The 23150-nt window shown below is 39.2% G+C and overlaps 2 protein-coding genes across 3 annotated transcripts; both read left to right on the top strand.

The window, feature by feature from the left end:
• The first annotated feature begins 3 nt into the window (after nucleotides 1-3).
• On the top strand, nucleotides 4-14479 carry LOC144015802 (AT-rich interactive domain-containing protein 3B-like). The gene is made up of 9 exons (XM_077516145.1): nucleotides 4-311; nucleotides 1296-1901; nucleotides 7959-8030; nucleotides 8109-8181; nucleotides 9515-9698; nucleotides 11332-11582; nucleotides 11656-11955; nucleotides 12046-12135; nucleotides 13367-14479. Exons 1-9 carry the CDS (start codon nucleotides 93-95, stop codon nucleotides 13504-13506), a joined length of 1935 nt encoding a protein of 644 aa, XP_077372271.1. The 5' UTR covers nucleotides 4-92; the 3' UTR covers nucleotides 13507-14479.
• edc3 (enhancer of mRNA decapping 3 homolog (S. cerevisiae)) lies at nucleotides 14191-23129 on the top strand. Of its 2 annotated transcripts, none has more exons than XM_077516146.1 (7): nucleotides 14191-14334; nucleotides 16605-16770; nucleotides 19008-19225; nucleotides 19308-19652; nucleotides 19734-19887; nucleotides 20034-20251; nucleotides 21505-23129. In XM_077516146.1, exons 1-7 carry the CDS (start codon nucleotides 14328-14330, stop codon nucleotides 21837-21839), a joined length of 1443 nt encoding a protein of 480 aa, XP_077372272.1. In that variant the 5' UTR covers nucleotides 14191-14327; the 3' UTR covers nucleotides 21840-23129. The 2 variants fall into 2 exon arrangements, with proteins under 2 accessions (XP_077372272.1, XP_077372273.1); XM_077516147.1 differs by lacking the exon at nucleotides 14191-14334 and adding an exon at nucleotides 16105-16198.
• Nucleotides 23130-23150: the final 21 nt, after the last annotated feature.

The following is a 23150-nucleotide window of genomic DNA, read 5'->3' as shown; positions in this document are numbered from 1 at the left end:
TAGGGGTGTTTAAAAAAAAAAAAAAAAAGAGAGAGAGAGAGACAATCCAAGATGTTTGTAGTTTCCAAGCGCCGTGACCAGGCAGCTTGTTCATGACCCCACCTCCCACTCTTCATCCTCCTACCCTCCTCCTCCTCTGCTCCACACGGCAAATTCTACTAAAACAAGAAGAGCCCAAGCAAGCAAGTCACTTTGGTTCCGAAACCTCCTTTCCCGTCCTGAAGGGCTCGTGCGATGCGATTCGTTGGCGCGGGGCCCAAGAAGAAGGAACAAGTCGATCGGAGATGATGGATTACTCCAAGGGGCAAATGGTGAGTGTCGACGACCGCTCGGTTTGAAGCTGCCCAGTCGTGTTTGCTCACCCCGACAAAGCGCTGCAGGCCACATATCTGCTCTCTTAGCTCATAGTTGCTTTTAACCCTGTAACCTTAAACGATTATCTTATATTCCCCTCTTTTATTAGCTGGTTTTATTAAACCGAACGTTGGCAAAGAGGTTGTTAACGCAGGACACATAAATTGTCGTTTAGAAAGTTTCCTGTCTTATGTGTGTAGGCTATGCGTTAGTTTTATTTTTTGTTGTAGACTACTTGATTTTCATACAGTACCTATATTATATTGCACAATTTTATCTATCTATCTATCTATCTATCTAATCTAATCTATCATTCCATACAAAACGTTTCGCTTATCCAAAATTTAAGACCATGCGAATTAAAAAAGAAAAAAAAAAAAAAAGTCTAAATCCAGTGTTTGTGTAGGCCTATGTGTCTGAACTTTTTCAAACCAAACAGCACAAACATTTGCTATCCCACAATTTGTTGTGAAAGTCTCCTCATAAAACGAAATTGTTTTATAAGAACGAAATTTTGCCACAATAGCTGTTTTAGACCACCCTACCTACATCATTTGCACTTCAAACAAACAATATATTACAACATTTGATAGCTGGAAATTGTTATTGGTTAGCTAATTTAAGAGAACAGACAAAGCTAGAAATACTCCTCAGTTTCAAATGTGTTATTTCTTTCCCGTTTTTCAAACATTTGTTAGTTTCAATGCAAAGTAGAAGAGAAATCATTAATTTGTTGCAAGGAGAAAATGAAAAGTAAATGAGAAATTAATAATGGTAATCGGGCTGATAGACCAGCTAATATGCTAATATTTGGATAGCTGTCATCTATTTATCTTTGTCCTAGAAAATCTATTATGCTATTTGTCCCTCAAAGGAAAAGTATTTATTTGTAGTACAATTGAAACAAATTGAAGCCATAGCATAATGATGTCATGTCTCAGTCCAGCTTATCTGAGGAGGGCAGCTCCACAAGGTGCCCCACGTCCAGTCCTGCTGGCCTGAAGCTGGAGGCGTTGATGGAGCACCTCCAGAGACAGCAAGAAGCCAAACAGGACATGAACCTCCAGGAGAAACACCTGCTTCAAGCTCAGCTCCTTTTCGCCCAACACGCTGCTGCTGCGGCTGCGGCTGCGGCTGCGAGGGCCCAGCCGGGATCCAGGCCGGACCTATTCAGAAAAACGGATGGACTCACTCAGCAAGCTTTGAGCAGCCATCTAAGCAGAGTAAATGCTGGGGAAGAGGAGGAGGAGGAGGGCGAGGATGATGATGATGGTTACTCTGATGAGGAGGAGATGGGGGTGGACGTGGGGGAGAGCGGATCCCATCAGGAAGCCAAAAAGCCTCAACTGCAGCCATTTCCGGGCCTCCCTTTCAACCCTTACCCCAGGCCTCAACCGGCAGCAGGAAAGTCGTCTCCTTCTCCTCCTCAAGTAGCCTTAAAACAGGAGCAGGAAGAGAAGGAGGAGGTGCTGTCTCCCGTTGGCCCACCTGCCCTCACGTCTGCCAACGGTTTCACTGACTGGGCCTACGACGAGCCTCTCAAACAAGTAAGCATCCTCTTATAAGTTCAGCATCTGTAGCCGGTCTCCGTGAGCCCTCTGCTGTTGAAAAAGGAAACGTGGCTCTTTTGGCAACATGCCCAAAGTGTAACCATTCACAGCGGAGGGTGTCTACTTCACTTATATCATGCACTCTTGATAAAATGCCACCAACTTGGCTAATTCCTCTTGGCTGTGGCCCAAACCGCAGTACTGTAACTTCGAAGCAGTTTGTGTTCACTGACAAGGGCTCAACGCTGGTTTGTAACAAACAAGGTGGTTCAACGATATAAAATGTAGATCAGTGTTTCCCCACCTTTATTGAGCCAAAGCACATATTTTATTTAAGAGACTCTCACGTCACCCGCAAAATAAAAATGGCACAGAAAGAACTGTACTGTTTTTTATTATTTTTATTAGTGAACACCTATTAAAAAAACAAAAAAAAAGCAGGCTTTAAGCTGTTTATGTAAACATAAAACAAAGAAAATTACACTTTTTGATTTAAAACAACCACATAGTGCAGCAAACATAAGCAAAACCTTAAATGAATATCAAAGACAATTTATCTACTTATTATTAGCTATCTTACGTAACAATGTGTGGCATAAACGTAAGTTAGTAAATTACAAGTCGAATTAGGACAACAATGCAAACAAATCTGTAACTTTATCAGTTTTCATGTTTCATGAAGCATGTAAGTAATTGGACAGTATTTCTTAAGTACTGAACTTATGTACGAGGGGTATATATTATATATTTATTTATTAAATAAAGCCTACGACCAACTGAAACGAAGCAGTTCACTCTCTCCAAATTTTATCCTCTGCGATTTGAAAATTGTATTCTTCTACATTGTATTTGAATTTGGTTAATTATTAAGCACTACTCACAGTAACATGTTCTTTATCCTCTGCGTAGAACAACTAATATCATTGCCGTACTGATAATCTGAGAGAGGAGTTGCGACATAAGGCATCAATGTGTACTGAAATTATAATTTTGTCTCAAGTTACTCAGAAACTCCGTGTGAAATCTGGTCCTGTAGTTGAACACAAAGCTATTATTTTGTTGTATGAATGGCAACGTGTATTTACGGTAATTCTACTCCCTGCCGTCTATTGTAACAACATTTAATAATTCAGCCTGCACGCCCCTCACATAGATAGATAGATGAACAAAGTATATTAATTTCTGAGAAAATAAATGAACAACCGCTAATGTGTCATCGTCGGTGGCGGTGAATCACTGTCATTCTGTATGTCTTCCGATGTGTGTTGTTTTTCTGGTTTAACAGAAGCCAATTTAACAAGCCCTCATCTCCCTTGCGCAGGCCCCCACGTCAATACAATTTATTCTGATGAATGAAGCCAGTAACCCGAGGGGCCACCAGGCTGATACCTCACAGCATGTAACTGTGAAGTTTACTTACAGTGTATTTTCAGTGGAGCCGAAGTGTTGATCAAATGCTTGGGCACGCTCCTCTATAGTATATATTTTTTAATTATATGTCTTCATTCAGTCCACCTGTCTTCTTTTTTTTTTTTTTTTTTTTGGAAAAAAAAAATCTTTCGCCCGGACTGGCTACACCTGTAAACAAGCCGTTGTTAAGATCGCTTCTGCCCTGCATAATTTAGTTGTCTCCTAGCAACACTAAATGGCACTGTAATTCACATTCAAGTAATCAATACATAATGGCAATGAGAACGCAGCACTCAGGCTGTGTTGAAAACACCACTCGCCGTTTAATGTAACGCATAAAATCCTGTGCTGTTAAAACCACATCGAGGGATTGTTAATTTTTTTTTTTTTTTGCCAGTTTAATTCTCCCCTTTGCTTGAAGTGACAGGACCTATTCGTAGTCATGTCAAACTGTGATTTTTCACGGGCTCTTTATATGTGAGGTGTGTGCTGTCACCTGCAAGTGAAAATCCTCACATGTAGATTGACTTTTGGATCTCATCCCTTGGCTTTCGCACCTGGTTTAACTGGATTTAAATGCACCGCTGATTGTTGCTCGAAATGCGGTGGGCCGTTTGTTTCAGGAGGCTCTGGAAACAACATTAGATAATAACAACTGCACACTTTCCCTTCATTTTTGTCATTTTAGCACTTTCAATCTTTGTTAAAGAAGCATCCTTGGCAATGCAGTAAACAATTTGCGACACTGGACGGCCATTGTACACCCTTTGTGTGCGATCTCACTCTAATAAAGGCCTTGGTGGCATTTTCCAAGTGGGCAAAGAGCCCCCATTTGCTCAGCAAGGGGTCGTTTAAATGATCTTAACATGTATGAGAGAGTAAAGGCAGAATAATTTGATTTGGATTAAAATTGTAGTACCCCCTGCTGTTCTATTGCAGCACCATATTTTCACTTTTGGTCAGTTGACCGATTTTATAATGAGGCCTTTAAGAATCAATTTAAAACAAAGGTGGGGGTGGAAAATGGACCCTCAAATACTACAATATTAGAAATACAAAGAACAAATCGGTACTGCACGTGATATATTTACAAGTAGTAAAAAGTAGATTTTAATGTGAAACAAAAGAAACCTTTTGCTGACCTACATACTGAATACTTTCAGCATTCCCAGGGCTGGTTGTGTGAAAGCTCTGTGAGCAATTAACTGCCAGCTCTTTTGTTAATAGAACCACAGTAGGTCTCACTTGCTCATCAATAAGGGGGGAAGGGTTTTATTTCCATTTGATGGTGAAAGGACTGGGATGTTTATCTACCTTCGCGTCAATAGAGTTTCTACGCAGGGGAGTAGAAAGCCCTTTATGAGAAATTCTAAGCCCAGCTATTACATATGTCAAAAGCTACCCCAGGGTGAGGTTTGTGTGAGAGTAGGCTGCAGACAATCATTTAGTGAAGACTAAACAGGAACAAGACATTTCATAAATAATACCTAGTAGAGATGGGGGTGCGGGAGGGGGTTTTGTTATTTTTTCAAGACTAAACTTGAGAAAGAAAAAAAAAAAAATTTTAAATACATGATTGTCACTGTGCGCGAGCAATGGATGTTCTTATAAATTGTAGCGCAAAACAATTAAATTAAATTCAACATAGAATTACATTTTCAAACCACAAATGCGGCAATTCTGGAAAACGTTTAAAAACGCAAAAAGTTTTACTTTTTAGATTAATATTGCTTAATTTTAACCAGGTTCCTGCTCCACATTGTGGCCCAAGGTAGAAGCCAAGTCAGTCATTGCGCCTGTTGGTTTGGTTTCCTACCTCCACACCGACGGGCGTGAGCGGCATCCTAAAGCTAAAGCTAGCTAGCTGAGGAAACGTTCTCTCTGTTCTCATGTTTTGCCATATGAGACAGCATGAGAAAGAGGCTAACAGAACTTAGGTCTGCCAGATGGTCTTCATTTAGACCGTACTGCTGAAGTGTGGATTTTAAAGCTTGTTAGCTAGCTAACTACCTATTGACGAACGTACACACGTACTCTGAAGGAGCCCATGCACTTCCATGTTAACAGCTTGATAAAGCCTCACAAGACAGAATTTTGTGAAGTTGTCATAGTGAACGTCTAAAAGTCTGCAAGTCAAAGTTAACAACTCTAAGAAGTGGGTGAATAAACTATTTCATAATAATTAATGCTTTTATCTTAGCATAAGCCTGCACTCCAGTTGACCCCAATTGGGTCAGAAATGGACCAGCTCAACTCTTTGGGTTATTCGGTTAACCCAAAAAAGTTGGGTCACATGAATAATCCAAAAATTGTGTTGCTTTATGGGTTTAGAATTTAATATTTCCCAACATTTGGTGATTTAACCCAAAAAGCTGAGTTGGTGTATTTTTGACCCATTTCACCTGTGTTATTTAATTTACCCAAAAAGATGGGTCAAATTTAACCCAGAAAACAACCCAACAAATTGCTTCGTGGGTTATTTTTTAATTTGACGGTTGAACTCGACCCAATGTTTTAGATTAAATCGCTCAAAAAGTTGGGTCTGTTCATTTTTGACCAAATTCAATTGGGTTATTCAATTACGGTAACCCAAAAAGTTGGATCAAACGAATAAACCACAAAACGAGCAAACCAATTAGGTTGCTTTGTGGATTCTAAATATAATTTTAGTAACAAAAAGTTGTCAGGCCTTTTTTTTTTTTTTTTTAACACAATTTGGGTTAATTTTAACTCAATTCAATTGTTTTTAGAGTGTTACCTATAAAACAAGACATTTATGTGTAATAAATCTGATATTGTTTATTGTAATTGCAGATTTACAGATTACTGGTAATTTGTTGCTTGTGTTTGTGTAAAAAAAATTATGCAGAAAGGACATGTTAAAAAACAATCAAACTGGGGGTGGAATCACAATTATCTTATTTTTCAGAATTGTTCAAACCTAACAAATTTTCAAAAGAATACTACATCCAGGGGACACGCCGTTGTCTGAAAGTCGTCCTGGCATGGGTCCATGTGAACAAGAATTGTTTGAACAACTGCTTTTTCCTAAGACGCCACAGTTTTTCGAGGCTGTTGTCGTGTAAACGCCCCCTTTTGTTGAAACAACCGTGGAAAAATCTACTAAATAATTCTCTGTAGCGTCTAAAGAGGCTAATGTGAAAGGTGTTTGTACTGTAAACACACAGGGAGTTGTAGTTGATGTTTTTTGTTGTTTTGGTTCCCATGTGTTTTATAGCTGAGAGCGTGAAATGTTGTCATGGGACCATGCCGTGAACCATGGTTTTTGGTTGTCAAGCAAAAACAACGGAGATGTTACAATCACAATCAGAGCAATAACCAAAACATTCCATTATTTTGATGAAGCGAATGTGTGATAAATGGACAAGACGATCCTGTCAGGTACAAGCACATGTTGTGTTGTCTAAAACACGCCCTTGTTTTAGTCCAAAACATCAAATTGAACTGAATCGTGAGCCACGTATGCCGACAAGCCAACCGGTAGCAGTTGTGGTGACAACACTGACGTCAAACGGTGACTTTTGGATGTGTTATGCGCACAAATTCACTTTGCTCAACATGTTCGTATTGCTACCATCTCATTGCTGTGTCTGCGGGACAGTAACATCTCAGCAGGCTTTTCCACACGGTCGCACACTCACTCACATTTGAACCTTGAACTGTCACATTAAGTAGGAGCTGATGTCACATTAAACTACCTCATGTCATGACAATGGAGCCTTCTCCCTCATCTCCCGCTCAGCGGCCACAGCTCTGAGCAAACTCTCCCCCTTAAAATCATGTATTATGTATACACATTAGCGCAATACAGGCACCCTTTCTCTGGGGGGACGAAGGGGGTAAGCCAGGGGGAGTAAAGTCCACTCTCCTGGGTGATAACAGGTGGAATATTTTCAGAGGAATCGCGCTGTTTTGCCAAATTTCTGAAAATGATACCGGACACCAAGGATCAAGACCATTATTAATTGCTATCTAGATATATTTATTTATTTTACTGTACAATAGAGAGAAAATTTCCAGGACAAAATGTGCAAACAAGCATGAACTGATGAATAGTTTTAGATTTAGGGCAGGGGTGTCCAAATCAGGTCCTCGAGGGCCACTATCCTGCATGGTTTAGATGTTTCCCTCGTCCAACACACCTGATTCAATTCATTAGGATCGGTATCAAGCTTCTTCAGAGCTTGATGATGAGCTGATCATTTGTTTCCTTCCTCCTCCAACACACCTGATTCAAATGTTTCCGTCCACCAACACACCTGAATCAAACGCTCATCAAGCTCTGAAGAAGCTTGTTGATAACAATCCGAATCAGGTGTGTTGGAGGAAGGAAATATCTAAACCATGCAGGATAGTGGCCCTCGAGGACAGTATTTGGACACACTTGATTTAGCCCAGAAATGTATGCAGTACATAAGCAACATAAAAAGCCAAGTTACTAGCAAAACATGATTTATGCATAATGGCTTTAAATGCCATTTTCTTCTATTCCGTCATTTTCTTTGCCATGAAGTGATGGGGGGGAAAAGTAAAATAATAAAAAGTAATTTTTCAAAATAAAAACCAGAACCACCTTTAATCAGTCAGGCCTAGTCCAAACTGCTTCTTTCTCTCTTCCGATAGCGAGCTCCCATCTGGCCCGAGGAGAATGAAGGTGGAAGAGGACGAGCAGAACCATCCAGGGACTTTGCAAAGGTCAGTCGATTCAGCGGAAGCTGTGGGTCTTGTTTTGACAAGAAATGACGCTAATGAACTTTTTGTTCTGCGTTGTAGCTTTACGAACTGGACAACGACCCCCAGCGCAAGGAATTTCTCGATGATCTATTTGTCTTCATGCAAAAACGAGGTCAGCATTTCATTTCTTGTTCTCTTTAATATATATTTTTTTTATATTATAATATGTTCTATGCAGCCCCACTAGTTTAAATATGGCGTTCTGCAGTTCTGGTTCAAATTGCGTTAGTGGAATATGAGCGAAGCAGCAAAATCCAGCCGTTTTTAACCATCTCAGGGGGCGGCCATTTTACCACTTGCTGTCAAGTGAAGATGACATCACAGTTGCTTAGGTGACACTCTCAGGAAACAACCAATTACAGAGCAGCTTCAGAAAACAGGTGAGCTCTGATTGGTTGTTGCCTGAGCCCTGAGCTAATGTGATTTCATCGTCAGTTGACAGCAAGTGGCAAAATGGCCGCCTTCTGATACTGATAAATACTGCTGGACTTTACTGCATAACTCTTATTCCGCAAATGTAATATTCATCAGAATGTCATGTTTTGACTAGTGAGGTCACATATAACATTATTGTCAAGAAATGTTTAAGGTTGACTTCCACTTCAAGCTGCCTCGAATTCTGATAGAAATGAAGTTATAACTTTAACTCATGATTTAGTTGACTTTTACTTCACGTTTCACTAAATTCTGAACTACACTTGACAGTGGAAATATAACAAATATAGGTCAAAAGGTGCAGTTTAATATTAAGTAGTAAGAGATGTCGAATGCTAATTAAAATGTCAACATCCATCAAGCTGATTTTATGTAAATGTAAACCAGCTTGAAGATGTTATCAAGCATTACATTATTTGTATAAAATTAAAGGCATATTGAGGATTTTGTCTTTACATGTTGTATTAAAATATGTGCAGTATATGCTTGGATCTACAGTTTACAGTATTTCATGAGCAATTCAAGCTGATGATGTTTCATTGATTTCATACGACATTTCCGAACAACTATTCAGTCCACCGAAAAGGTCGCACACAGCCCAACCGTGCATGTGTTCATGTTTAGCTCAAACTAATCTTATTTCTACAACTTGTATTTAGCCTTCTTTATTAAATGGCTTTACTGCAGAGGCTCAGGCCCTGCTGTCAATCCCGTGATTGGCAGCCACTGCTGCTCTTTCCACCCCAACCCCCACACTGTGCTCAAATCAATCCTCAAACAAAGCGTTTGCTGTGGAATTACACCCCCATCCATATGAAATAATTTCATGAGAAGAGTGTATTCGTGGATACACATGATGAGCCTTTCTCTTTTTTAAACTAGCTATTAATTTATGGTCTTGAGGTGAGCAAAGCAGAGCGCAAGCTGGTCACTCCTATTTGTGCAAATCACTCATGGCTGCAAATTGAAGAAATTGACATCATTGTAATGATTGTTTTTGCTTCCTTCAGGGACGCCTGTGAACCGTATCCCCATAATGGCCAAACAGGTGCTGGACCTGTACAAACTTTATAAGCTGGTGACAGAGAAGGGAGGCCTGGTGGAGGTCATCAACAAGAAGATTTGGAGGGAGATCACCAGAGGTCTCAACCTCCCCACATCCATTACCAGCGCAGCTTTCACTCTCCGCACGCAGTACGTGTCTGATTATATGGCAGCGGATAAAATCTAGGTTTATTATTACCCTAACATTCTCAAAACCATCCAGATGGTACACTTGCTCGTGATAAGGCACACAGTATCCCTTCCAAGCCCCCGTTTATCTCATGATAACGCAAATCATTTATTACTCCCACACTGGGGATATTTACATATTACAACAGCAAAGTCAGAACACTGAAAACAAATGGACTGTAAACTCAGGTCTGTTTACAATAAAAATGCATTTTATTTTACACTAATAAAGCATGTTAATAGTGCCGAATTAGCATTGAACAAAAATTACGAAGGGGGTAATATTATTCATGTGGTTCATTGAGTGCGTCGAGCAACTAACTTAATACCACTTTATTCTCAGATTTCTCATTTCCCTAAATCTGATTTTATTACTACTACTTAGTCTCAGAATTCTGACATTATTGTTCTCTAAATTAGAATTCTGAGATCAAAGTTGAAATCTCAGAAAAAGTCACAATTGTCACTTATAGGTCAGAATTCTGCTAATAAAGTCAGAATTTGCAAGAATCTATTCTCACGTTAAAGAGGAAGTCAATATGTTCTATGCAGCCCCACTAGTCTAAATATGGTATTCCGGTTAATATTGCATTAGTGGAATATGCTTTAAGCAACAAAATCCAGCCATTTTTATTCTTCTCACGGGCCGGCCATTTTATCACTTGCTGTCGACTGAAGATGACATCACAGTTGCGCAGAGCTCTGGCAACAACCAATCACAGCTCAGCTTCAGAAAACACGGGGTCTGTGATTGGCCCGTTGCCAGAGCTCTGAGCAACTGTGACATCATCTTCAGTCGACAGCAAGTGGCAAAATGGCCGCCCCCTGAGATGGATAAAAAAAAACGGCTGGATTTTTCTTCATAACTCATATTACACAAATCTAATATTAATCAGAACGTCATGTTTAGACAAGTGAGGTCACATATGAGATATTATTGTCAAGAAATGTTTAAGGTGGACTTACACTTTAAGGTCATAATTCGGATATTAAAGTGACAATTCTCACTTGAAATTAAGATAAATGAGAATCCTGCCAATTTTTTTTTTCCTTCAGTTCTTCATTGGCCCTAACCATCTTCTATAAAGTGTCCCAGATAATAGGAGAATTTCTGCTCAGTGGAGGTTGACTTTTTAAAATTCTTCTTCTTATTTTTTTCCTCCCAACATTGTCAGACGTAGAGTGCAAATTGTAGAATAACGTGAGCGGATGCGCGCTCAGCATCCAGGCAGCACATGAGGAGGTCGATGACGAAATGTCGGCTTACCTTCGAGATTTTCTTTTTAATCTTAAAATTGCTTACCTTTAACCCGAAAATGGATGACAAATATCACAAATGAAAATCCGCAATAGAGTAAATCCGCAATAACCGAACTGCAAAGTAGCAAGGTAACATTGACGCATGTTTTTTCTTAAAACTGGATGAAATTAATGCCAATTTTCTACTCTTTTTGTTATAGTTGCCACTATATTGGACAGTGTAAAAAAACAAATTACATTTAACTACAGGGGAGCAAGAAGTACAAAACAGAAAGACTCCTTGTGACTTTTGGGGAAACCCCCCCCCCTGCTAAGTTTAATGTGAACTCTTTAGGTATATGAAGTACCTGTATCCTTTCGAGTGCGAAAAGAAGGCTCTGAGTTCTCCAGGGGAGCTGCAGGCGGCCATCGACAGCAACCGCCGAGAAGGTCGACGTCCCAGCTACACCAGCAGCCTGTATCGCTACTCGTCTTCTCCCAACTCGGCTCCGCACAACCTCCTCTCATCACCCACGATACAGACCCCCACCTCTGGACTCAACACTTCCAGTCAGTCAATCAGCCCGAATGTGAAGAAAAATCCAGGTATGACAAGCACCTTCTTGTTTTTCCTTTTTTTCTCAATTGATTTAAATGGACATTTTGCACAATGCTACAGAGGAGGCTTCAACTCCAGTAATTCCCAGCCGGCTGCCCATGGCACTGGCACTGGGACAGCAGCAGCAACATCATCAACATCATCAACAGCAGCAACAGTTGACCCAAACTGCCACTCTGGAGCATCTCCGAGAGAGGCTGGAGCGCGGCGTAGGGGGCGCTGTTGCTGACGGCCCAGAGAAGAAGATGATGCGTCTGGCAGAGGAGCAGCAGCGTCTCATGCAGCAGGCGCTCCAGCAAAACCTCCTTGCGATGGCTTCCCACTTCAATCCCCTCAACTTCAAAGTCAACAATGGTCATGGTGAGTGGTCCTCGGCGTTAGCAGTTAGCATTCATGGACCTCATGTGAGGCGGCCATTTATCCGGAATTTTTGCGTTGGTTTCCCCACAGAGAGCAAACAAGATTTGTCCCTAAATATCTCCACTAATGGAGCGGCCAGTATTAGTGTGTCTGTGGAAGTCAATGGCACCATGTACTCTGGTAAGTTGTTCCAGTTGCTCATTCCGTGAACATTTGAAACGCATTGAAAATCATCTTTGACCTTTTCAAATTGAATGGACAAGCCATAACTGACTCATTCTTTCATAAATGACTCAGTAAGGTGCAGTAACATGAGTTGTTCTTGACGTATGATAAAGAATGTATCACTGGCGTTGGGGTTGAAGAGAGATCAAAGTGGAATTCAACCTTAAACATTTCTCGACAATAATATGTTATATGTGACCTCACTACTCTTAGCATGATATTCTAATTAATATTACATTTGTGGAATATGACTTATGAAGCAAAATCCAGTCGTTTTTATCCATGTCTGGGGACGGCCATTTTGCCACTTGCCATCGGCTGAAGATGACATCAATGATGCTCAGGGCTCAGGGAACGACCAATCACAGCTCACCTGTTTTATATATAATCTATATAATATAATTCAAAAATTAAACACGAAAAATAAATGAATGGAAATAAAAACAACAAAATATTTAGAAGTAAAAAATATGTACAAAAAAAGATTCAAAATAAATATAAAAATAAATACAAAAATAAATATATAAATAATATGAAATATCAATCAATAACCTTACAGTGACAGTGGACAAGATTGCTGGAGCTCTCCATGCAAGCCGGCGAGACTTCCTTGTTCGCTGACCAGCTCACTCGACCATTGAAAAGCTGTTTGCAATGGCGGAGTTCAACCCAAGTCAGGCTTAGGACCGCCCCCTCGTTTGAATAACATTTCGTGTTGACATGTCATCTGCAGCATGAAGTAAATAAATATGAGAGCAGAGCATTTTTATCAATTGATTGATATTTAATACTTTTTATATAGAGATTTTTTGTTTTTATTTCCACATTTATTTTATATTTTTATTTGTGGAATCTTGTTTTTTATTTTTATATTTATTATTACTCAAATGTGTGTGTGTATATATATATATATATATATATATATATATATATATATATATATATATATATATATATATATATATATATATTTATACTTTTTTTTTAATTTCCATTTATATTATTTTTGGTATATAATTTTTTAATTATATTTTTTTCATATCCTTTTTTATTTGCACTATTATTTTATTTATTTATTTTTTATTTTGGCAGTTGTGGTCCTCCATACGTATCGGCATCCAAGGGTTTACCGTAATACGCTGGACTCTCCTACCCAGAATTCACTTGCACTTGTCTGTCTCAACAGGAACACTGTTTGCTCAGAAGTCTGGTGCTCCAGTGGTATCGCAGGCTGTAACTCCAGCAGGGACGAGCGGTTTCACTGCCTTCTCCTCCTCTCACAGCCCTTCCTCTTCATCCTCCACCTCCTCAAAAGGACCAAATTAAAGATCAGTTTTTCCTTAACTCCGTTCTTACCATCGTCATTGAGTGGTATGCATTATAGGAGCTCTGTCGTCAGGCAGGAAGAGTTTGAAATATATCTGCTGCCAGGTCTAAGGTTTTGTTTCAGCCTCGACACACTTGGATGTTCTTCATATGTTTGTTGTTAGTTTGCGTTAATACTGTCAAGCGTGTGGCCTCGGAAAGCTTCTAAATGTAACTTGTTAATCTTAGTTCCTATTGCAAGCTTTTGTTTTAATCGTAGTGACGTTCACGTTCGTGTATTTAGTGCAGAGAGAGAATCAATGCTGTTTTTGCGACATCTTTATCATCCTCTTTTGTTGCCTTTAGAACAGCGGTGTTGCCAAAGTGAATAAAGACCAAAAAAGCCTTAGCTCAGTGTCATAGTTCTGTTTCGTGACCAGTAGATATGATTTAAGCCAATGGGTGACGCACGGCAACCTTCAGGGAAATTTGTACACTTTCAGGTACCACATTAGTATTTAGAAGCAATTTTAGAAACATTTGCTGGTTGGACTTTTTATTTGTATTTTATTTAATTATTGTCGTTCTGCCTTGATCATATCTGCTGCGAGTCGTTTTGTCTAGAGGAGATGCCATATTTACCTCATTTGATAAATTGCTTTTTGGGGAATTTCTGAACTCAGGAATGTCCAATGGACCCATAACTGTGCTTTGATGTATTTTTGTATAGGCGACGAATGTATCATTACTGACCTCACGTTGGACTGAACCAGAGCTACCTCAATCCTCGAGTGAAATATGCAATTTTAAAGCAGCGGGAGCTGATGTAGCCATCTGCTGACATGTACTGTAAGTGGACAATCAAGTAAAATTGCAAACAAAATGTTACTGACAACTTGATACGTGTAAACACCAAGGCCATGTTTTGGTCTTTGACAACATATTTGTTGGATGTATGGTTGTGTGGAATAAAATAATCATTTGTGCTGTTCAATGGTTTGTTTGTTTGTTTGTTTGTTTGTTTTTTTACAGTATACTGCACAAGTACACATAGAGTATGTGTGTAATGTGTAATTTAAACAGCAGAATAAATTAAAACAAGCTTAAACATTTATGTTTACAACACATTAGCCACTGTCTGATGTAGCACAGAGAAGGTCGCTGAGGTCAAAGTACAAATTATGTAAACCTTTTCAGCGCCCAGACAATTTTTAACCAATCAGTCACAAACCTTCGTGTAATATAGTCCTGTGTCGCAATAACAGTCAAACTGGATGCATTTTAAAGGGTAACTGGGCCAAGGTAACTGAGTTCAAATTATTTAATCAGTTACACGACACGTTTTATTTTCTGCTTTCCAAAGCAAGATCCGTCCTCCGGCCATCAATGCAATAAGGTGCTGCCGGAAGTTGCGTTCAAAGATTATTAATAAAGTAAATTATGTGAGTTATTTTCCTCACTGCTATTAAGTGGTACATCTAGAATAATAGTAAAGATGAAGTACAATAAATCATTTTTTTCCTAAACTTACAAAATATATATCGTATTATTGATGGGATTAATGATTCCTATTTTTTTTTAGTTCTTTCTTTTTTTTTCTTTCTTTTTTTTTACGCTCCAAGAATTTCAAACTGTTGCTTCATTTGCTTTTTGCTGGTGAGGTGACCTGTTGTGTGGTGTTATTCAAGCCATGACATGAGATCAAAAATTGAATTCAGCAAATTAAATCCAGTGGTATGTTAAAATAGGAGTGACCCGACTATAAAGATTTTCAAAATATGAGCCGCAACTAAGGGCGATTTTTACCCTCATGTTATGTTGTGGGTCAAATTGGCCCACTATCAAGTTAAATAAAATGTTAGCTTTTTGCTATCAAATTTAACATCAGCAGACAATTTAAAAAAAAAAGAAAAGAAAAGAAACAAAGATGAATTTTGACATATTTGCAATGAAAGTTAAGATGCTTTCGAAACATGTCTCACTTTTTCCAGTGGAACATGCTTAATACAAATACTGTAGCTTCTTAATATCTACCTGTGTTGTTTGTTTTTATGCAGCATGGTAAGAAAAAAAATGAAGATGTAACAATTTACATCTTTTACAATAGCGAGCTATATGATAACAATGTTAAACAAATAAAATATAAATATGGATATTGGGTGGAATAGAAGATAATTTAGATTGAAACACTAATATGTGTAAAATTATACATGTGAATCTGTTCTTAAAATTATGCATAAAACACTGTAAACTAATGAGGAGTGGTCCGAGCCATGAAACGGTCAGGGCCAAAACGGAACCCGAGTCTGGCCCTGGTTATCGCGCGATTAATTAGTGGGGGGAAAAAAAAATAATAATCGTTTGACAGCACTTTTTTTTTTTCATTTCATTACTTAATAAGAAAAAAGGGAAAAAACGGCAAATAACCACATACATTTGAATTAGAAACAATAATTTGAATGCCTGTCGCATATGTACAATAACAGCACACAAAAAAAGAAACAATAACGAGATTTAAATGTCGCGATCACCTCAATGTTGATGAAAATCAGCTTGTTATACAGTATTTTAATTTGGTAATATGTAGAGCAAATTTCGTCTATTTTATTTTGAAATTGTATCTGGTCCTCTTCCCGGAAGCCGGATGCAGTCATCCATTCCAAATCCAGACGCTAGCGGCAGCCTTAGCAAGCCATTGAACAATCACAGCACAGTAAGTTAACATTTTTAAAAGTCATCCAGTTGAAGCACTAACCTTGATGTTTATTCGTTTGTGTTTTTTTTGTTTGTTTGGGGGTTTTTTTGGACAAGGAATGCGTTCGCGTACATTTAAAAAGAAAGTTTCCTACTCAGCCGTCCGTTTTGGTCACTGGAGGCACTGCGCCGCCGCAAAAATGAGCAAAACCATAACTCGAGCTAACATTAGCCGCTAGCAGTGTAGCATTTCGTAAAAGAGAACACACTATTTCACGTGTTGTCGTGTAGGTTAGGACATTATTAACCATCCATTTGTTTCCATTGAATTCCACGTTTTGAATTGCATCGTCTTGTAACGCTGGTGTAGCTTTGTTGTTCTTTGTGTGTCATTTTTAAAAATAGTTACATGTGAATTTTAACAGGCATGGCTGCGGATTGGCTGGGTAGTTTGGTGTCAATCAACTGTGGACCAACACTGGGAGTTTATCAGGGAGAGGTGTCATCAGTGGACCAATCCTGTCAAACCATCTCGCTCAGACAACCGTTCCACAATGGAGTCAAGTGCCCAGTGCCAGAAGTCACATTCAGGTAAAGCTTGTGACGACTAAAAACATTACAGGGAGTTCAGAACTATTAGGCAAATGAGTATTTTGACCACAACATCCTCCTTATGCATGTTGTCCTACTCCAAGCGGTATAGGCTTGAAAGCCTACTATCAATTAACTCAACTCAAGTTTATTTATATAGTGCTTTCAAACAGCCTAAGCTGTCACAAAGCGCTTTACAGAAACACAAAAACAAACATAACATAACATAAAACAATTAAGCATATCAGTGATGTGCATCTCTGTAATGAGAAGGGGTGTGTTCTAATGACATCAGCACGCTATATTAGGTATGCATAATTATTAGGCAACTTCCTTTTCTTGGGCAAAATGGGTCAGAAGAGAGATTTGACGGACTTCGAAAAGTCAAAAGTAGTGAGATGTCTTTCAGAGGGATGCAGCACTCTTAACATTGCCAATCTTTTGAGGCGTGATCATCGAGCAGTCAAACGTTTCATTCAAAATAGTCAACTGTGTCTCAAGAAGCGTGTTGAAAAAACAAGGCACAAAAAATAGCTGCCCGTGAACTGGGGAAGTGAAGCTGCCAGGATGCCACTTGCCTCTGGTTTTGCCATATTTCAAAGCTGTAACATGACTGGAGTAACAAAAAGCAAAAGGTGTGCAATACTCATGGACATGGCCAAGGTAAGGAACCCTGAAAAACACAACATAAAATGTCAAGACTGGGCCAAGAAATCTCGTGACTGTTTTTTCTAAGGTTTTATGGACTGATGAAATGAGAGTGAGTCTTGATGGGCCGGATTGATTGGCCTGTGGCTGGATCAGCAAAGGACAAAGAGTTCCACTCCGACTCAGACGTCAACAAGGATGGAAGAAGAAGATGAGCTTGTGGGACCTTTTAGGTTTGAGGATGGAGTCGCGCTCAACTACCAGTCTTAGTGCCATTTTCTGGAAGACACCTTCAAGCAGTGTTACAGGAAGAAGTCAGCATCGTTCAAGAAAAACGTGATTTTCCTCCAGGACAATGTTCCATCACACACATCCAAGTACTGCGTGGCTAGCCCGAAAAGGTCTAAAAGAAGAAAAAAATAATGACACGGCCTGTTTTGAAACCCGTAGAGAAACTGTGATCAGATCAAAACACTGACGGAATCTATGGATGGCAGTCTTTTGAGTGTCCTTGCAAAGAAAGGTGGCTATATTGGTCACAAATTTGTTTTTGAATGCCATGAATGTAGATTTGTACATTTTGAGTTTTTATATTGGTTTCCCTGGTGAAAATAAATAAGTTAAATGGGTATATATTTGTTTTTTGTTAAGTTGCCTAATAATTATGCACAGTAATAGTCACCTGCACACACAGATATCCTCCTAAGATACTAAAACTAAAAATGCCCCACTCCCAACTTTCTAATATATCCAGTTTTGATATTTGAGTCGTTTGTGTTCATTGAGAACATAGTTGTTCAATAATAAAATTAATCTTCAAAAACGTAAAATGTTAAACTAGGTCATGTTTAGTAGTGATATGAGTATAATTTTCCCATGACAGTAAGTTATGTTACTTTAAAACCGGTGTAAAGACATTTTTGGGGGTTGAGATTTTAGTTTGACCCTTATAGTTGAATGCAATATTTAAACTATCTCACTTTTGTTCCAATGTTCAATAAGCTGATATCTTTGGGAAAGCTTGCTAAACAGAGAAACAGACAACAAATGATAAGAATGTATACAGTGTTCTCTCGTTTTCCGTTGGGGTTAGGTTCCAAAAAATACCCGCAATAGATGAAATCCTTGAAGTAGTTAGTTGTATGTTTTACATTTATTCTAAATGTTCTAAGGCTCTAAAACCCCCCAGCACACATTTTATACCCTTTTCTCATTGAGGCATTTACACTTTCTCACATTTCTCTCGTTTAAACATTCACAATGTTCAAACCTTCATACATTTTATAAAATAGATACATGACTGTTAAAAAAATTTGCACTAAAAAAAATCCACGAGACAGTGGAACTGAACCGCGTTACAGCGAGGGAACAGTGTATTACGTTGAGATTTTCAACACAAAATAATCTATAGGCCCCCTTTCAGTATTTAATGTCATTTAAAGTCATTTAATGTAAAAGTGTAATGATGTTTAAAATACAGGTACGGTGATGATTTATGATGGCTTCCATGCAGAAATTAAGCACCAAAAATGATCAAACCCTTCATCAGTTATCAATACACAAAGTAACTACAAACCTTTCTGTTGCAGTGCCATTGACATCAAGGACCTCAAGATCTTAGAAATCAGAAATGGAAATACTCAGAACAGCTCGTCAGTCTCCACGAATGCAAGCAGTGTCCCAGTTGCAGTACCAAAAGGTGATCCTCGGACCATAGAGAGAGTCAACTCTCCACAACACTGCTCCAAAAGTTATGGAGACCGCCATCTGGATGTCCCCAAGGGTTTCAGGCGAAGACACAACTCCTGTAAATTTGGACTTCAAAATTCGATGACTTCATTGTTTGTTGATCCTCTGTAAGTAAGATGTATATATGCTCACCGTCACAGGGTCATCAAGCAGTCGAGGTGCCAACCAGGCCACACCCAAAAAGAATGGGGTGAAAAACGGCAGCAGCCAGATGAAGCAAAGGGACGACGAGTGCTTTGGGGACGGCATGGACGACGGCCTGGACACGGACTTTGATTTTGAGGGGAACCTGGCCCTTTTTGACAAAGCGGCCGTGTTTTCCGAAATTGAAACGTCAGAGCGTCGGAACGGGGCGAGGTCACGCGGTACGCCCCACGAGCAGACCCCCTCGCGGTACCGTCACGACGAGAACATTATAGAGGGCAAACCGATCGTGTACAGACAGATAACAGTACCACAACCTGGGGCCAAAGAATACTGCACTGGTATGTTTTTCGCAATGCCACGGATTGAAAGAATGTGGGGAAAAAAATCAATTAAAATTCTTGCTTTTTGTTTCCATGGAGACTCTGGACTGGTTGTACCCAGTATATCTTATGAACTGCACAAACGTCTACTGTCTGTCGCCGAGCGCTATGGCCTCACATTGGAGCGGCGACTTGAGATGACCGGAGTGTGTGCGAGCCAGATGGCGCTTACACTGCTTGGCGGACCCAACAGGTAAGCAGAATGGAAAGCTAAATGATTGAAAGATTGCTTACATCTTTGTTTTTTTTTAGAGGGGATTAAGAAAAGTAGTTTAGCCGGTTACATATTATACAGAAACACAGGCAGTGTAATCTTAAATGTCATTTCTGTTCTTCCAGGTTCACGCCAAAGAATCTCCACCAGCGTCCCACCGTGGCGCTACTGTGCGGTCCGCATGTGCAGGGGGCGCAGGGCATCAGCTGCGGCCGTCACCTGGCCAATCACGAAGTTGAGGTCGTCCTGTTCCTTCCCAACTTTGTCAAGATGCTCGAGTCGGTCACCAGCGAGCTTACTCTTTTCAATAAGACTGGCGGCAAGTTAATGTTAAATATCAAAGGTGAGATTTTTTTTCTCCTGTGCTTTATTTGTGCTAGCTATGATTTATACGTTTATTTTATTTATTTATTTTTTATTATTTTTTTTGTAAGTAGGACTCACTATAGAAAAAACTTAGAATGATTCTGTCCATCAAACTGCAGTATCAACTTTCCACCAATAGAGGGTGCTACTCGACTGTGACATGATCATGAGGACCAAATTGGTAGCAGTACACATCTGCTGGAAATTTCTGAGTGTCAATTTTTTCTGCCATTTTAAAATTTTGTCTCAGCTTTAGTTCAGTTTCAATCACACGTGTAAGTTTTTAACATAGTTCGTCATCCCGTTTTTATTTAGTCAATTTTTAGTCGACTGTAAATCCGACTATTTATTCTTTTTTTTTTTTTTTTTTTTTAATCCATCCATCCATCCATTTTCTTAACCATAAAAAACATAATTTTATTCGTCTGGTTTTAGTCAACAGAAACTTTTTTTGTCTAGTTTTAGTTAGGCCAATTATTTAATCCCTGTATATTGTTTGTCAGCAGATAACTTTAGATCAGAGATGTTCAACATTATTTCACACAAAATGTTCTTATCTTTTTAATAAAAAATAAAAAAAACTTGACACGCAATTACAGTATATCAACAAGTGGCTACTATGGCTCCACGCTACAAGCTAGCAAGTTACCGCTTGGATGAATATTATTGTTGGAATGTTATAGCCGTTGGATTAATATTACGTTATAACTATATATTTATTTTTTTTAACCTTTTACCGTGAATCCACTTCCTGTCTGTCCCATGTTTGTGCATATTGCAATCGTTAGCTGCACATTTAAATGGGGGGGTGTCACATGACAGTGTCACCGTGACAGATTAGCAGAGATAAGATTTTACAAAATCATATCATTTTCTTCTCGTTTTTGTTCATGAATTAAAATGTCCAGATTTTAGTTCAGTTTTTATTAAGTGAAGTACATTTTCATCTCGTCTTCTTTAGTCAACAAAAATGCATACTGGTTTTAACCCGTCATTGTTCATCAATGAGGGTTTTAGTTTAGTTTTAGTCTGGTGAAAAATGTGTGTTGACGAAATTATTTTTGTTTAGTTTAACGCGACTGTGTGGATGCCGTAACATTGTGCAAAATTTTATCGACCTACTTTTGTGGTCGACTAATCCGTCTTGGTCAATATCCTCCCTCCAGCCCTAATTCTAATGTTTCACAAAGTTGTTAGATGCTAAAATATCTTATTTGTCTGATTGCACAGACCTGCCAGACACCCCCGTGGATCTCATCATCAACTGCCTGGACTGCCATGAGAACACATTCCTGATGGATCAGCCTTGGTACCGAGCAGCAGCAGACTGGGCGAACCAGAACCGGGCGCCTGTGCTCAGCTTGGATCCTCCCGTTAGTGGGCAGGGACAGGCAGTGGAGGCCAAGTGGTCCCTCTCCCTTTGTCTCCCGCTCCCCCTCGCAGAGGCGGCTGGCAGAGTTTACCTGTGTGACATAGGCGTCCCCCGCCAGGTGTTCCAGGAAGTGGGTATCAAGTACCTTTCTCCTTTTGGGTGCAAATTTGTCATTCCGTTGCACTCGGCGTAATGGGACGGATCACTTCATGAAGCTTTAACCATCCTGGACGTTTTGAGAGATTTGTATTCTTGAGTTTCAAGTGTTGCGCAGTTTATTCATAGTTGCTGACTTTTCAACATGCAAATGTGACCTCGGAGGACCATTGTTTATTTAGTGGGTTAGTTACTCAACGCAACAACAGCTTTCAATTTAAGATTACTGCGATAAAATATTAACACTTTCAGAGCCTGCAGTACTTATGTAGATGCAATTGTATCTATGTAATTTGGAAGAAGAGCTTATTTAATATTCAACTTAGTGTAGTGTTATATTTTGTTGGACAATCTTGGACTTGAACATTGTTATATAAATGTCATCCAAAGGCCATCGGGTAGGTCATTGAACAGTATTTCTTACCTGTTGGTCAGAGAACTAAGTTGAATGATACTGGCAGCTACTGACTTACAAGGATGATCATCTCTGTGACCATTGAATTATCCATGCTGAGGTGGAATATGATGCAAAGGGCTTCAGTGTGATGATACAGCATGTCTCTTGTTTACTTTGTTGTATCATCTGAGTACAGTTTGAACGTTTAATTTGCCAATTTCATTTATTTTCCTTTCCATTTTTTTGAGGTCACTCCTAAGAATGTTTTGGATGTTTGTTTGTTTTTGCACAACAAATGTAATGGATTTCTTGAGTTGCATTTATGGATGAAAGATGATGCAACGCACTTTGAAGATGGCCGATCGGGACTTGGGATGTTGCTTCCCGTGTTACTAATAGTGATCTTGAAGTCAGAGCTGAGCATAATGCTGTGAAATAGAATTCAGGTTTGAAGAGTACACCTCACTGGTTTATGTTGTGTTTTTGAGGCCTCTGTCAGAGGACTAATCTATATTGGGACCATCATTCATTTGCGTAGGACTCAGTTTGTTCAAACACATTGTGTGCGCAGTTACACTTTTTCAGTTACATAAATATAAAATTTGACTTCATTTTCATTTAGATAATACCCAAGTGTAAACGAGGGAAGCACTTGCACCATATTTGCATCAGCATTACGTCTTTTTTTTTTTTTCTCCAACATTCCAGAGGCGCAGTGTTATGTGGCAGGACAACCCAGATATCAACCAGCGTTAATTCCACACTCGTTCTGCTGTGACTGCGGTAGTCTTACTTGTTAAAGCTGTTCAGAAATGTTCATACTGTACTTGTTCTTCATTTTATGGTTGTTTTGCATCCAAGAACATTTGTTGCTCTTTTCTCAAACTGTGTCATGTCTGCAAACTGAAAGAATTAAACATGTTAGCCTTTTTTTGGTAACATTTTTTTTTT

This window comes from Festucalex cinctus, chromosome 3, assembly GCF_051991245.1.
Source record: "Festucalex cinctus isolate MCC-2025b chromosome 3, RoL_Fcin_1.0, whole genome shotgun sequence".
NCBI lineage: Eukaryota > Metazoa > Chordata > Actinopteri > Syngnathiformes > Syngnathidae > Festucalex > Festucalex cinctus.
This window is presented reverse-complemented; position numbering and strand designations above follow the sequence as displayed.